Genomic DNA, 16,985 nt, shown 5'->3' on the forward strand with positions numbered 1-16,985 from the left:
CACTGGACAGGAAGTGGACTATGCTGGCATTCTGCCGCTAGATGGCACCTGCTGCGGCTGCTTTATGTTATAGTGTCGAGTTAAAACCATAGAGAGTTGGTTAAAACAGGCCAAAAAGACTATAGGAGACCTTTTATCTTTAAATAACTGTTTTGGGGTTTAATACTAAAATGTATGAGCAGTTCATTCTGTATTGGTACATTTATGGTTGTAAATATATGATAAAATGTTATTTATGTCATTAGTTGGATCAACCTGTCAGACATATGTCAATAGGTGGCGGTAATGCAACACGGATGCCTGTCAACCGCCGTAAAACCCCCAAAAGAAGAAGACTCCCCACCAGTGTTGCCATGTCCGCTTATTATAAGCGACTTTGGGCTTGTTTTTCTGTAAAGTCGTTTGTGCTGTTAAAATGTTTCTAAAAACATTTTTTTATTTTGGGGGGGGGGGGGGGGGGGGATAGCCCATCTACAAGCTCACGTGACGCGTTGTGAGCTTTTATATCTACTATTTTCAAATAGCCTTAGTGCCTAGCCCTGAAACATGACTATGTGAACCATAGCTACCTTAGTGCCTAGTTGCTTCGTTGTGGGCTTGTTTTCATAGACCTGGCAATACTGCCCCCCCCAGGCACCTACTGGACGCTGACGTCATCAGTGAGCGACACCGTGCCGTGTTGTTGTTGTATGGTAAAGGTATGTAAGCATATATTCTATTTGTATTATTATATTATTATATATAGATATATTATAAGTGTATGAAGGTAACGTGTGGTTCATTGTAATAAGTGTTTTTAGAGCCTTATTATTGTCACACATAGAAACCATGAAACAATGTGTCCAAACATTAAGCTTTAACAGCCTTAACTCTATGGTACAACCTGAACACCTCGGTATCTCAGACACTCGTCGTTAGTAAAAATAAAACATACACTTTAGCTATATTCACCTAAACTAAGAGGGTTTAATATGTTTAAACTAAGAGGGTTTAATATGTTTAAACTAAGAGGGTTTAATATGTTTAAAGTCTTCTCTACTCACAGTGTGTGTGTGTGTGTGTGTGTGTGTGTGTGTGTGTGTGTGTGTGTGTATATATATATATATATATATATATATATATATATATATATATATATATATATGTATATATATATGTATATATATATATATTTATATGTATATATATATATATATATATATATATGTATATATATATGTATATATATATATATTTATATGTATATATATATATGTATATATGTATATATATATATATATATATATATATATATATATATATATATATATATATATATATATATATATATATATATACATACATATATATATATATATATATATATATATATATATATATATATATATATATATATATATATATACATATATATATATATATATATATATATATATATATATATATATATATATATATATATATACATATATATATATATATATATATATATATATATATATATATATATGTATGTATGTATGTATGTATAGAGGGTTTAATATGTTTAAAGTCTTCTCTACTCACAGTGTGTATATATATATGTATGTATAGAGGGTTTAATATGTTTAATAAGTCTTCTCTACTCACAGTGTGTATTTATATAGAGGGTTTAATATGTTTAAAGTCTTCTCTACTCAGAGTGTGAAGGAACAATCTGGTCAATAGAAACATTCCATTGACCAGGTCTGTACTGGCTCTGGACCAGAGCTAGTACATTGATTGATTGATTGATTGATTGATTGATTGATTGATTGATTGAATACTTTATTAGAAGTTTGCAGAAAAAAAGCACATGAAAGTTTAGTTCAATACATGGTCTGCTAATGGGATTAAAACCCAAGAAAGCCTATGGCTTGTTTCCATTGGGGTCCTTTGTACTCAATTCATAGAGACATTTAATGACAGACAGATATACACTACTATGCAAAAATCATCATAAACATCAACAGTTTGAAAAATAAGAAAAACAAAACATATGTACAGTAAACAGTTTGAGGGGGGGGGGGGGGCTTTTACAGGGGCCAGTTTCTAATTGCAGCCTCCTGTAGGTACTCTTGAATGAATGAATGGTTTATTTCGGTCTTTTTTTTTCACAACAAAAAAAAAAAAAGTTCAACAACACACAAAATCAAAAATCAATGACCGAAAAAGGAATAGGCTGAAGCAAAATGCTCATTCATTGCCTATCCTTTACAATACTTAAAAACAAAATATATTTTAATAGTAAAACAATCTTAAAGTATGCCGCAAGATAAGAGAGAAAAAAAAGAAAGAATATGTTTTACTCAAAACTGTACTCCTGAATAATTTGACTTTGTAAGGCTTTTTTAAATCTCCCCTGAGATGTTAAACTTAAACCCATCACTAAGGCTATTCCATAGTTTAACTCCCACAATTGTAACACATCCAGCTTTAACATTAAGTTCTTGCTTTTTTACGTGTTTTAAAAATACATAAACCTCTTAGATTATACTTTCCTTGTCTTGGTTCAAAAAGATATTGAATACAAACTGGTAGGCTTTTACTCTTAGCACGAAAAACAATTTCCAAGGTTTTTATGTACACCATATTTACACATTTTAATGTGCTGGACTTTATGAATGATGTCTCTTTTAGGGCGCGCTCCCACCACACTTATTTTACCTCTGGGTTGGAATCTGCCAATGCTTTGTCAATGCAAATGCGTGGATTCACGGTCTTGCGGATAATTTCCAAGAATCCACGCATTTGCATTGACAAAGCATTGGCAGATTCCACCCCAGAGGTCAAATAAAAGTGCGGTGGGAGCGCGCCCTTAGAGCGGTTTTGAAGGAGAGTAGGGTTTTACACTCCTTTACTCCTTTTGGTAGGGCATTCCACATTTTGCTGGCAAACACTGCCAATCTGTGAAGAACATTATTGCCCATAAATGTCTATAAACCTCGAGCTTATTTATCATTTTTTCCCCTCTTTATTTATTGTTTCCAGTATTGTAACTGCATTGTGTCTAATCCTAGAATGTCTGTGATATTACGCATCATGTATGTATTATGCAGTGGTGGAAAAAGTACTCAGATATTTTATATCTTAAGTAAAAGTAGCAATACCACAGTGTAGAAATACTCTGTTACAAGTTGCCTGTGTTCAAAATGTTACTTGAGTAAAAGTACAAAAGTATTGTCATCAAAATGTACTTAAAGTACCAAAAGTAAAAGTACTAAAATGTTTGAAAATAGCCGATCTACCACAACGCGCCGCAACGCGACGCGTTGTGAGCTTGTAGATCTGATATTTTCAAATAGCCTGTGTATAAAATGGGGCTAAAGTGGTTAATGTATGTTCTATGTATGTGCTAAGGTAACGGTTGTGTGTTGTTGACAGAATGCTAAGGTAACGGTTGTGTGTTGTTGCTAAGGTAACGGTTGTGTGTTGTTGACAGAATGCTAAGGTAACGGTTGTGTTGTTGCTAAGGTAACGGTTGTGTGTTGTTGCTAAGGTAACGGTTGTGTGTTGTTGCTAAGGTAACGGTTGTGTGTTGTTGCTAAGGTAACGGTTGTGTGTTGTTGCTAAGGTAACGGTTGTGTGTTGTTGCTAAGGTAACAGGTTGTGTGTTGTTGACAGAGATGTCAGACGTGGTTCTCGTGGGGGTGAACCTGGACGCCTTCTCGGCGGCCATCAGCTCCATCCAGGCCCTACGATGCTCCGTCACCCGCGTGTTCGATTCCCTGAAGGACGGCATGAGGAACAAGGAGACCCTGGAGGGACGAGAGAAGGTCTTCATCACAGAGTTCCAGGAACACCTGCAGGCTGTCAACAGAGACCTCAAGTACTATTAACACACATATATATATATAATACTAACTATAAATATAATAATATACATAAACTATAGGATACCCGCAGGCTGTGAACCGAGTCCTCAAGTCAGTGTTGTGTTGTTGTTGTTTGGGTGGCAGCATTTTTTTATAACAACTTACGTTGGGTGCCAGCATTCTCCCCATTGACTGCGTTTTACTGTTTAAAGCTCTAGACTCCACGACGAGCAAATCCATGTAAAAAAAAGCATCCATTCATTATACATAGAGGTCTCGTACAATCGGGGGAAAAAAAATAAAAACATTCGGTAATCCGTTCCATAGTTGCAGCCAGTTGAAAATAGTCAAAAATACATTGTAAAAAAAAAAGTACACAGGAGCCGAGATACAGGCTTTTGAAGTCATAAGTTAACCAGGAAGTGGATTAAAGTCTAAATCTTCGAAAAAATTATATCTCCTGGTGCTGTGAAGGGAAAATGAAAAAAAAATGGGGAAAAAAAACCAGTATATATACGGTTTTGGCACTCAACAGTTGTATTTGAAAAGAAGTATATATACGGTTTTGGCACCCAATGTGTTAACTCATACATGGGCAACTGGCGGCCCCCACCTTCACTTAATGCGGCCCGCAGGTTAATATCAGAATAGTGATATATTATTGATTTCAGCTGTTATGATTCTAAACATGCAAACATGACCCGCTTTAATTACTATATAGTCTATATTAGTAGTTTAATGACTAGTATTAAAATTATATTGTCTTTTTTATGTCCAATGTATTTGTATTTAAGTCCATAAAGTTAAAGGTAGGGTAAGTGATATTTTTTTGGTTAAAACAAAAGTATTTTGTTAAAAGGTTAAAATACTGTATTCTGATAGTAATCATTGTTATAGAGTGTTGGTTCAGTAACAGGAGTCTCCCCGTCTTTCCAGCTCTTTAATGAACAGAAAATACATTTTCTGGTAGGTGTCAAAATCTCAGCCAATCAGGAGAAAGTACCCATTTTTAAGCTTAATTTTTTATAGTGTTCCAGTTCCAATTTTGCCTGCTCATTTCTTAGTGTCATCACTTCCAATTTCACTTGTTTAATCTATATCCTGATTGAGTTCTCTATCCTGATTGGATAAAATTGGAAATGAAACATTTTCTGTTTAATAAAGAGCTGGAGAGACAAGGAGACTCCTTTTACTGAACAAACACTCTATAGCAATGAGTACTATCAGAATATAGAACTATTTAACACTTACTTTAACCAAAGAAAATCACTTACCCTACCTTTAACATAAGTATAACTAAATGAATTTGAAATGAAATACAAATGTTACTTTTCAGGATTCCAATTAAAAAAATAGCAAATAGAAATTCTGGATTCCAATGAAAAAAATAGCAGATCTACAATCTCAAAACGCGTCGCAGTGCGGCGCGTTTTGAGCTTGTAGATCTGCTATTTCTGCTACTTTTGTGTGACATAGAATGGTGAAAAAAAATACGGAGAGACAGTATATGCAACGTGTCCCTCTGGAGTGAGTGTGGAAATATAGTGGCCCTCTCCATCATCAAAGTTGCATCACCCCTGATTTAACTTATTTAGCAGGACAGCAGCAATATAAATAATCACATAACATGCTAAACAACATGCTACCTAAATAACATGCTGTTTCTTTTGTGTGTGTGTGTGTGTGTGTGTGTGTGTGTGTGTGTGTGTGTGTGTGTGTGTGTGTGTGTGTGTGTGTGTGTGTGTGTGTGTGTGTGTGTGTGTGTGTGTGTGTGTGTAGTGAGCTGGACAGGCTGAGTGGTCTCGTAGGCCGCCCGTCAGAGTCTCATCCTCTTCATAACAGCGGCCTGTTGAGTCTGGACCCCGTTCAGGACAAGACCCCCCTCTACTCCCAGCTACTGCAGGCCTACAAGTGGTCCAACAAGGTAGGAACACACACACACACACACACACACACACACACACACACACACACACACACACACACACACACACACACACTATGGGTGCAACGGTTCAGCAGCTAGCCCCCCAGGTTTGGTTCAAACCTCGGTTTTTGGGTCACGGTTTTGGTTCAGTTTTAATACAGTATTTTCTGCCTTTTGTTATTTTCAAGGAAAAGAAAACAGGGGGTCCGGGACCCCTAGGGGGTCCTCAGAGCTACTATAGGGGGTCCGCCAAATGTTTGTGTGATAGGAACTTTTCTTTTTTTACTTTAACCACTTGAACCCAAGAATTCCTTTTTCTGAGGGGAACATTAGCTGAAAATAGCAGATCTACAAGCCCACAACGCCTCGCACTGCGAGCGAGGCGTTGTGAGCTTGTAGATCGGCTATTTTTGCAAAGAGGTTTAGAGGGAAAAAAGAGCAGACCAAGTAAAAAATATAATGATAATTTAATCTGAAACACAATTTTATACGATATAGCTTTCGATATAGCCTATAGCCTGCTTCATCTCTCTCTCAGCTAGGGGGTCCTTGGCCTGAAAAAACATTGAAGACCCCTGCTATAGAGGACTCTGCTCTTAACCAAACAAAACATGAATGAATTGAAAAGTCAAAAGTGTCTCACTCAGTTTTATTTATTTATTTATATTGCAACATCACCCCATGGGGTCTCCGTGCACTTCACAACAGGTCATACGAAAAAAGTAGCAAAGAAACATAGTAAAATGTGCCCGCACGCACATTGGTCAAACAATTACCATGCGTAATTTACACATCCTACCTGGGTCGCGTTTTTTCCCCCCGTTCTGAATTCCCATAGACGTGTTTAATATCGCGTCAAATAAGAACTGTGTTAACTGACTCTTATGGATATGATTCCAGGCTTGCTGGTATCGTTATCGGAAACGACTCTAATCTCATGAGCAGAATCTCAATCAAAGAACAACAGATGGAGCATGAGGGCTGTGTCAACATTCTGACATTTTACATTACACACACAAATAATTGCGATTAATGATGTAAGTGGGTTTTTGTCATTGAATTATGGAACATAAGTATGTATAAAAATTACATTTATGTTTGACTTTTAGGCTTGAAGTCGCACAGGTGCAAATATGACAAATAACATAAATATACAAAGAAATTACTTTATACATGAATAGTGGGAATTTGCCATGCGTTATTTGCCGAGCTTGTAGATCTGCTAGTTCTACTATTTTTGAAAATGTTTGTTTCAACATGGAAACAATTATGACGATTATGCAAACATAATGTGATAATTGTGACGGCTCCTAATCAAGCACAGAGGTGAACGTTTATATTTTAATACATTTCCAGCTCCAGTACCACGCTGGCCTCGCCTCCAGTTTGTTGAACCAGCAGTCACTCAAACGATCGGCCAATCAGATGGGAGCGTCGGCCAAGAGACGTCCCAAAGTCCAGCCCAGTACTCTGGTTCTGCCTCCTCAGTAAGTACAGTACTACTTTATGGATTGATTGAAAGTACAGAGGTACAGTTTTACCATGACGTTAAAATGGTCATCCACACAAGTATGTGTATAAACACCTTGTGACTGTTAAGTTATATCACCAGCAAATCTTCAGATAATGATATATTGGGTTCTGAACATTTTTTTCATTTTTTTCATTTTTTTTATTATTATTATAATTTTTTTAAACTCGGGATAACTCGTTCTGGCACTGAGAGAGTTAAGTACAACATGAGATAGACAGTATAGAGACTATTATGTGCCGTAAAGGATCGGTATTGATCGGAATCTGATCTATTTTGGTGCTGCCTGATCGCGATCGGATCGCAAAGATCTTGATCACAGCACCTCTAATTGGCTCTCTGGGTGGCAAACCTGGAGCCGGAAGTTCAATCAGTGTTGCCAGAGTAGGTGCAGTGAGTGGCTGTAGTGTCTCTGGGGAACATGTAAGGGGTGATGCTATGTCTATGGGTGAGGGGGGAGTAGGTGCAGTGAGTGGCTGTAGTGTCTCTGGGGAACATCTAAGGGGTGATGCTATGTCTATGGGTGAGGGGGGAGTAGGTGCAGTGAGTGGCTGTAGCCTCTCTGGGGAACATGTAAGGGGTGATGCGGGTCGACAGCTTCTGGTTGTTTTACCTGCCCCTTGGTTTCAGCTAGGCCTCTGTGGTGGCCTTCAGTGTTTCAATTCATCACTTTGATTTAATGACTAAGAATCGTGTGTGTGTGTGTGTGTGTGTGTGTGTGTGTGTGTGTGTGTGTGTAGGTATGTGGATGACGTCATCTCTCGTATTGGAAGGATGTTTCCTGACATGACCATCGAACTGTTCAGACCCAACGGAACGTCGGCTGTACTGCTGGTACATACATACGCACGCACACACACACACACACACACACACACACACACACACACACACACACACACACACACACACACACACACACACACTGATGTTTAAAACTGCTCCTTTTCAGATTTCTCTTTTTTTTTAATACAATTGGCTTTTGAGATTTTCCAGTTGGCCCTAATGTGTGATTTGGGAACCCACTGGAGCGGTTAGGTTGGCAAACCCCGCCCCCAGAGAGCCGCTGGAATCCAGAATGTATATCTATCTAATAATTGCTTCTCTGCTGGCTGGCTATACCCAAAGACTTTATACATTGATGGAGATGGCTGTCTTCTGTATCCGTTTACCAACTGTTATTGTTAAAATACACTAGTCTGTTAGTTAGGTTATTAGATTGTGTATCTTCCTATATTAACAATCTTTGGTAAGGTGCTGTAAAGTGTTGTTAAGTGTTTCTCTGCCAGGTGACTCTGGGTAAGGTGCTGTAAAGTGTTGTAAAGTGTTGTAAAGTGTTGTAAAATTATGTCAAACTGTTTCTCTGCCGCGGTCTTGCGAACAGTCTTCTCCCGGGTGGTTGAAGCCAGAAGGGGGCGAGGGGCGGGGCTGGCGGGGCTGGGCGGCCACGCGAATTGAAGCACAATGACAAATATTCTCTGCCTTTCTAATTAAATATCAACACTTTGCTATGTGGACCATCAACCCAAAATAGACCTTTGTTGAATTCACGTCATGGCATCAGGCCTGTACTGGGATCACAAAAAAAGACGCAGTTTTTTTTTTAATCTTTAGCTTTGTAGTAGTTTTGACCTTGTAGATCAGCTGAAAATAGACTAAAGTTTGTTCTGCTTATGAAAGTGCAGGCAGGAGTAATGCTAGTGTTGAGATGCTCTCAGCAGCAGGAGGAGCAATGTTCTCACTAAATAAGTGTAGAGGAATATCTTGCGGAGTTTCAATGTTAATATGTAAATATGGCAACTCATTTAGATGTAGGTTTATGGTTTCCCATGGACTATAGCAGTTGCAATTTCTCTTCTTTCATAACATAATCCCCACACCAAGAGTAAAAAAAGAAAAAACCTTTCAGTCATTCGGTCCGACTTCACTGTAGCCCATAGTAGCCTTTTCATACGCGATATGTGAAAGTTTATAATATTTAGAGAAATTGAAAAATGTCAAATACAAAAGTAGTCGTAGTAGTGAATATTTATTTTTGTTTCTCATAAGCGTGCATCCGTTGTATTTTTGTTTCTCATCATCCGTTGTCCGTCAACAACACAGCCGTCTGTGCCTCGACGTTTGCACTCTGTCTCAGCTCGCTTGGTGTGGGCGGGGCTAGCGCCGTCCAGGATGTGACGTAGTAACTAGCAGCTCCGCCCCTCGCCCCCTTCTGGCTTCAACCACCCGGGAGAAGACTGTTCGCTTCTCTGCCAGGTGACTCTGGGTAAGGTGCTGTAAAGTGTTATAAAGTGTTGTAAAGTGTTGTAAAATGATGTAAAACTGTGTCTCTACCAGGTGACTCTGGGTAAGGTGCTGAAGGCCATCGTTGTGATGAGGTCGTTGTTCATCGACAGAACCATTGTCAGAGGATACAATGAGAACGTTTACTCTGATGACGGAAAGGTACCTGTCTGTCTGTCTGTCTGTCTGTCTGTCTGTCTGTCTGTCTGTCTGTCTGTCTGTCTGTCTGTCTGCCTGCCTGCCTGCCTGCCTGCCTGCCTGCCTGCCTGTCTGTCTGCCTCTCTGTCTGTCTGTCTGTCTGTCTGTCTGTCTGCCTGCCTCTCTGTCTGTCTGTCTGTCTGTCTGTCTGTCTGTCTGTCTGTCTGTCTGTCTGTCTGTCTGTCTGTCTGTCTGCCTGTCTGTCTGTCTGTCTGTCTGTCTGTCTGTCTGTCTGTCTGTCTGTCTGTCTGCCTGCCTGTCTGTCTGTCTGTCTGCCTCTCTGCCTGTCTGTCTGTCTGTCTGTCTGTCTGTCTGTCTGCCTGCCTGCCTGTCTGTCTGTCTGTCTGTCTGTCTGTCTGTCTGTCTGTAACCATAGCAACTGGCAGATTGTCAGTTTATTTGATCTCCATGGTAACGTGTGTCTGCTATCTCTTGGATATTGTTTATTTGAATTGGATCTTGTTTATTTGATACACTTATTTGTTTTAGCTCTTGCTCATTTGATTTTCCTATGTGTCTCATCTGTTTAAGAAAGTAGGTTGCTGATATATTGCACTTTTACCTTAGCTCTAGGTATACTCTTAGTTGCTTGTTTTAGAAGAGAATACACTTCAGACTTCTGGTGATTAGTAGTGTTCTTGCCTGCCTATGTTGAATGCACTTATTGTAATGTGTATGTAATGTCTCTTCTCAGCTTGACATCTGGTCCAAATCTCAACATCTGGTGTTCCAGAAGGTACACACACACACACACACACACACACACACACACACACACACACACACACACACACACACACACACACACACACACACACACACACACACACACACACACACACACACACAATGAAAATCAGATCTACAAGAAGAAGAATATAAATGTTTTAGAGGTGAATGGTTCAGAATATGATCATCTCTCAGTGAAATGTGTTTGTGTTGTTGCTAGGTTACGGACCACGCTACCACAGCTCTCCTCCACTACCAGCTGCCCCAGATGCCTGATGTGGTGGTCCGCTCCTTCATGGTGGGTTATCAATACTGTTATCAATACTACTGATGTGGTGGTCCGCTCCTTCATGGTGGGTTATCAATACTGTTATCAATACTACTGATGTGGTGGTCCGCTCCTTCATGGTGGGTTATCAATACTGTTATCAATACTACTGATGTGGTGGTCCGCTCCTTCATGGTGGGTTATCAATACTGTTATCAATACTACTGATGTGGTGGTCCGCTCCTTCATGGTGGGTTATCAATACTGTTATCAATACTACTGATCAGTTATCAATACTACTGATCAGTTATCAATACTACTGATCAGTTATCAATACTACTGATCAGTTATCAATACTACTTAGGGGTGTCACGATACGTCTAATCCACGATTCGATTCGACTTTCGATTTTAAGGTCACGATTTGATTCGATACGATATATATTTTTAAAACGTCCTTTTTTCAGCTTTGAGGGCTATATGATTATTAATTTAGGCTATTGTCTTTATTTGTAAAGAAAAACACGTTTCTCAATAAGTCCCTTTTATTTGAATAATATCAAATGAGAATAACAAAAAGGGTTTTATGCCCTTACAACAACAACATTAAATAAAATCTAAATAAATACAAAGTTGAACATGTAAGAAAAAAGGATCCAAAGACAACTGTTATTTGGCTACATGTTCTTAAACTTCTTAAAGTATGTTCACATTGTTTGAACAGGTAAGAGCTTTAACAAACAAGACATGTGAATAATAAGCTAAGCCATACTATTCACTTTTTATTTTCAAATTCTTCTTCAAGAAGATGAGCATGTTGACATGTTCTGGAGTGAGGGCATTCCTTTGAGCTGTCACAATGTCTCCTGCTGTTGAGAACACTCTCTCACTTGCAACACGTGTTGCTTGAACAGCAAGATAATGTTTGGAGAGCTTTGCTAAATGTGGATAAGACTGCTCATTATCTTTCCACCATTTCAGAGGATTTGACTCTAGAGGGGTGACTTTGACCATCTTGTAGAGCTGAATCTCCTCTTCCACAACTTCAGGCCATGGTTTGGGGGCTCCTGCTACTGATGTGGTGGGGGCTGTGCTGAAGAAATTGCCAAACAGTTCACTGAGTGCTGTTTTCTTTGCTGGGGGGGGCTCCAGACACAGTCTCTAAACCTTCTGCAGGGCTCTGGCTGGGCTCTTCTCCAGAGGCCTGGGTCAAAGGTCACACAAAACAGATAAAATAAATGAGAGGTCTATGCTTCCCTCCTGAGGCCATTTGTGGTGACATGTTTGGTGTGCTTACTGTGCTATCATGAAATATTAAAATGTTCTTTAAACTAATTATATCTCAGAAGAATTATATCACTTTTAATATTTAACATGACTTTTTTATATTGGGTACAGAGTTTTGAAGATCTCACTCCGAGAGAAGTCATCCAGGTGGGGTAGAGACTTGAACCTAGGATCTAGTGCAGTGCTCTCATTCAGGAACTGTTGAAGTGTTGGGTCTGAATACCTCTCCTTAAAGTCACCTGCTATAGCAGATTTAATATCCCTCACAGTTGGTGAATCTGTGTCACTGGGTCTCATAGATGTCAGGATTGTGTGTTGGAGGGGAAGGACCATAGATACAGTGGGTTGCTGTTCAGAATTTATCAAAGTAGTGACTGTTTTCAAGGGCTTCAGTACCTGAACCACCGCCTCCATGACTTTAATCTCTGCATCAGTGAGGGTGATGAGGTCCTTCACATTCTGTTTCACGCTGTCCTCTGTGAGAGCAGCATAAACTGCCACTTGCTGCTCTAAGTAGCGTTCTATCATTTCATAGCTGGAGTTCCACCGTGTCACAACATCTTGAATTAGCTTGTGAGGGGTTTCAAGTTCCTTACAAAGTCCTAGGCACTTTTGTTTGCTATTGAAGACAGCTGCTGCAGTTGTACTGCGGTGGAAAAAATCAACTATCCTCCTGACTTTGCCCAGAATACGGGACATCTGGTTAACTCCTAACCCCTTCTGTGTTGCCAGATTCACTGTGTGTGCAAAACAACCTACATGTGGCGACATTCCAGCCTCTTTTGTGGCATTTACTATGTTTTTGGCATTATCTGTTGTCACAGGGATCTTTGCATTGGGTCTGTCTAATTTCCATTCCGCTGCTGCTTTCTTCAGGATATCAGAGGGGCGGCCATAGCTGAGTGGTTAGTGAGCCCGCCTAGGGAGCCAGAGGCCTTGGTTGCCCCAGGTTCGATGAAATGAAATTTATCCCTGAGCAAGAGTCTTAACCCCTAATTGCTCACAGGTTCTCATTAGAAACAAGACCGCAAGGACTTTCATGAACAACCTGTTAAAAGGAATTATCCTTTAGACAAATGTTCACTTGTGTGGGCATCATAAATTGGGAGCGTTTGAAGTACTGGGCTTTCGATCTCCCAATTCTCATTAATGTAGTGAGCTGTTATGGTGATGTAACTCTCTGTTGCTCTGGAGGTCCACCCATCTGTTGTTAAGGCAATTCATTCTGCATGGCTCAGCCCTTCTATCATTTGTGCCTTCACCTTCTCATACAAGGCAGGCAACACTTTTGTGCTCATATGCGATCTGCTTGGCATTTCGTAACGTGGTTCTAGGACACTGATCAAATTAATGATTGAACCCAGTGTTCTCCACCACTGAAAGGGGTCGCATGTCTAATGCTATTAACACATTGGGTGCCAAAACCGTATATATATACTTCTTTTCAAAAACTGACGTCGAGTACCAAAACCGTATATATATATGTTTTTTGAAAAAAAAAATGTTTCAATTTTTTTCCCCTCCACAGCACCAGGAGATATGATTTTTCGAAGATTTAGACTTTAATCCACTTCCTGGTTAACTTATGACTTCAAAAGCCTGTATCTCTGCTCCTGTGTACTTTTTTTTTTTACAATGTATTTTTGACTATTTTCAACTGGCTGCAACTATGGAACGGATTACCGAATGTTTTTATTTTTTTCCCCCCGATTGTACGAGACCTCTATGTGTGTAATGAGGCGTGAGGATGGTGGTGATCACTGAAAATATTTTGTGACTACTTGAAAAAGGTTCAAAAATGGTTAAAAATCCAGGCACTCAACGTACGGCTTCAGCAGTGGCCATGGTGAAATGTAAAGTAGTAGTACAGACGCAACGCTACAGCGGTCTCTCTCTCTGTCTCTCCTCCAAACTCCTCTGCGGTCTGCAGTGCACTGTGTGTGGGTTTGTCGTGTCGTCTTTTTTTTCCTCCCCCGACGTAAGCACGCATGCGCGATGCACGGAAAAACACAACAGCAGCTCCAGCATGGCTTCACCCGGACGTGCAATCGGATGTGTGCATGCGCGGGAGTATTTTTTTTTTAATCGCGATACGGCTTTTGATTTCGATACACTGTATCGTACGTCATTTTCCGTTCGATTTCGATACGTATCGAGTATCGTGACACCCCTAATACTACTGATCAGTTATCATTCATTCTGATGTGGTGGTCCGCTCCTTCATGATGGGTCATCAATACTGTTATCAATAGTGTTATCAATACAGTTATGAATAGTGCTGATGTGATGATGATGACAGTGTGAGGTGTTGTGAACATGTAGAGAACTTTAACCCATATGTAATATTGTGTATATGTTGTGTATACATTGTGTATATGTTGTGTATATGTTGTGTATATGTTGTGTATATATTGTGTATACATTGTGTATATGTTGTGTGTTAGACGTGGCTGAGGTCGTACATCAAGTTGTTCCAGGGCTCCTGTCAGCGCTGTGGGCGTTTCCTTCAGGATGGACTTCCTCCAACATGGAGAGACTTTAGGACCCTGGAGGCTTTCCATGAGACCTGCCGCATGTAGACTGACTGTTTCTTTACTGACTGTTTCTTTACTGACTGTTCCTTTACTGACTGTTTATCTACTGACTGTTTCTTTACTGACTGTTTATCTACTGACTGTTTCTTTACTGACTGTTTATCTACTAACTGTTTCTTTACTGACTGTTTATCTACTGACTGTTTATCTACTGACTGTTTCTTTACTGACTGTTTCTTTACTGACTGTTTATCTACTGACTGTTTCTTTACTGACTGTTTATCTACTGACTGTTTCTTTACTGACTGTTTATCTACTAACTGTTTCTTTACTGACTGTTTCTTTACTGACTGTTTATCTACTGACTGTTTCTTTACTGACTGTTTCTCTACTGACTGTTTCTCTACTGACTGTTTATCTACTGACTGTTTCTTTACTGACTGTTTCTTTACTGACTGTTTATCTACTGACTGATCTTTACTGACTGGATGACTCACTGGAGACAGACTGAGGACAGACAGACAGACAGTGAAGATCCAATCAGTCACCAAATTGTTTTGTTAAAAAGTTTTGTTTACATACATTTTATATGAATAAAGTTTGTTTTGAATGTCAAGCTGATAAAAAGGTTCAAGTGTTTTGTAAGAGAGGAGAGGAGAGGAGAGGAGGAGAGGGGAGGGGAGGGGAGGGCCATTCCAGAGCCCCAGCACACTGGCCCTCATTTATCAACGCGATGCAGACCAAATAATGGGCGTACGGCGAGATCACAGCAACTTTCTGCATTTATCAATATATACTGACTTTGACTTCAGCCTAACGGCCCGTTCAGATCTCACGTCAGGTCTGAGGCTGTTGTTGTCTTTGTCTGAACCCGTTTGTTCCATCCTAGACCTGCAGAGCAGCTTTTTCTGACCGTCTGACAGGCATCTGAACACATGTATCCACTCCAACATGTATATCTAACACACTAATAAATAATCCCTGTGAAAATATAACATTTTATAAACTCATTTAAACAAACTGCTTTAACAGTCATTCAGATAAGATCTGGCTGCATTGTCTATTTGAAAATAGCAGATCTACAAGCTCACAACGCGTCGCATCGCCAGGCGTTGTGAAGCCTACATGACTGCTTTATTTTAGTGTAACTCGAACGCACACTGCTCGGTATGGGGTAAATAAATTAATATACAAACGTATTCCATACTGGCGATGTGATTGGTATCATAATCTGTCATTCATGTAGGCTACTAGCCTACTTATATGAAAGACAGTTTGGCTTGCAAGTAGTTAGGTTCGTGTGTGTGTGTATGTGTGTTTCTTGACAGGCAGCCAGGCGGGCGGGGGAAACCATTTCTTATTGGCTTTCCAATGATTTGTTTGGTCGTATTCTGGTTCTTCATGTCGTAAAATCGGGACGTTTTGAGGATATTTAAAGGCGTGTTATTTAAATGACGCTCGGTTTCAGCCGTAAGATTTATCAAAGCTCCGACCAAATGTACGCTAGGATTGACTGTATAGGATCACTTGATAAATGTCACGGCGAAATAGGCGAAATATAGGCAAAAATATAAGGCGTTTTTTACACTCCATTGATAAATGAGGGCCACTGTCTTCAAACATAAGAATACAAGTTTAATGGGAATATAACAACGTTTCGGTCTATTAGAGCCAGTGGTTCTCAACCTGTGGGCCAGGTCCTCAGATGACAGTGAAGTGACAATTTAAGGACTTTTAAGACCTTTTTACCTCCAAAAAGAGGAGAGAGAAAACGAAAAAGACCATTAATGCATCAAAAGTAATCAACAAACTCTACTATAACAAGACATGAGTAGTCATGTACGTATACCACCTTGCTTTCAGAAATTGTTCAACTATTGTTCAACATTTACCTGAGTAAAGGTCTTTACACACCGGGGGGTGACGCGACACGAATAAACGACCCGGGCGCCACCATCGCCTCTTACAGGGGGCGCCGTTGAGTTTTTCTCTGTGAGCTGCTTCATTCAATATATGTTCACCTCTTCCCTATAGCTACTGCAGGTGTAAATCAGTGTGTTGCCAGATTTAAAAAAAGAAACAAACGGCCATGTCTATGAAAACAAGCCCAAAAGAAGCAACAAGGCTCAGTTTTACCACTTTACATGGGCTATTTGAAAATATCAGATCAACAAGCTCACAATGTGTCACATCACAACATGTTTTGAGCTTGTAGATCTGCTATTTTCAAAACATATTGGGGAAAAAAGTAAAATATTTTGAATATTTTTTAAACATTTTAACACAAATATTGTATGGGGATCCCTGGCACCACATATTGTCAGATGTGGGTCTGAAACTCTGCGGACAAATATGTGGAAATATGTGACTGATCCGTCTTGATCACTTGACTAAAG

At 39.7% G+C, this 16,985-nt stretch overlaps 1 protein-coding gene across 2 annotated transcripts; it reads left to right on the forward strand.

Moving 5' to 3' along the window:
- Positions 1-640: 640 nt before the first annotated feature.
- On the forward strand, positions 641-15,148 carry LOC311044515 (mediator of RNA polymerase II transcription subunit 27). Of its 2 annotated transcripts, none has more exons than XM_084056157.1 (9): positions 641-698; positions 3,643-3,847; positions 5,613-5,757; positions 7,117-7,247; positions 8,065-8,125; positions 9,629-9,736; positions 10,467-10,508; positions 10,722-10,799; positions 14,500-15,148. In XM_084056157.1, exons 2-9 carry the CDS (start codon positions 3,645-3,647, stop codon positions 14,632-14,634), a joined length of 903 nt encoding a protein of 300 aa, XP_083912283.1. In that variant the 5' UTR covers positions 641-698; positions 3,643-3,644; the 3' UTR covers positions 14,635-15,148. The 2 variants fall into 2 exon arrangements, with proteins under 2 accessions (XP_083912283.1, XP_083912282.1); XM_084056156.1 differs by having other exon boundaries at positions 8,032-8,125; positions 14,500-15,147.
- The last annotated feature ends 1,837 nt before the right edge of the window (positions 15,149-16,985 follow it).

Source organism: Gymnoscopelus microlampas, assembly GCF_963454915.1.
Source record: "Gymnoscopelus microlampas genome assembly, chromosome: 4".
Taxonomy (NCBI): Eukaryota; Metazoa; Chordata; class Actinopteri; order Myctophiformes; family Myctophidae; genus Gymnoscopelus; species Gymnoscopelus microlampas.

Coding starts and splice junctions, on each gene's coding strand:
- LOC311044515 (XM_084056156.1), top strand. CDS start 3,645: ATGTCAGACGTGGTTCTCGTGGGGGTGAACCTGGACGCCTTCTCGGCG. Junction 5,758..7,116: donor CCTACAAGTGGTCCAACAAG/GTAGGAACACAC, acceptor ATACATTTCCAG/CTCCAGTACCACGCTGGCCT. Junction 7,248..8,031: donor ACTCTGGTTCTGCCTCCTCA/GTAAGTACAGTA, acceptor GTGTGTGTGTAG/GTATGTGGATGACGTCATCT.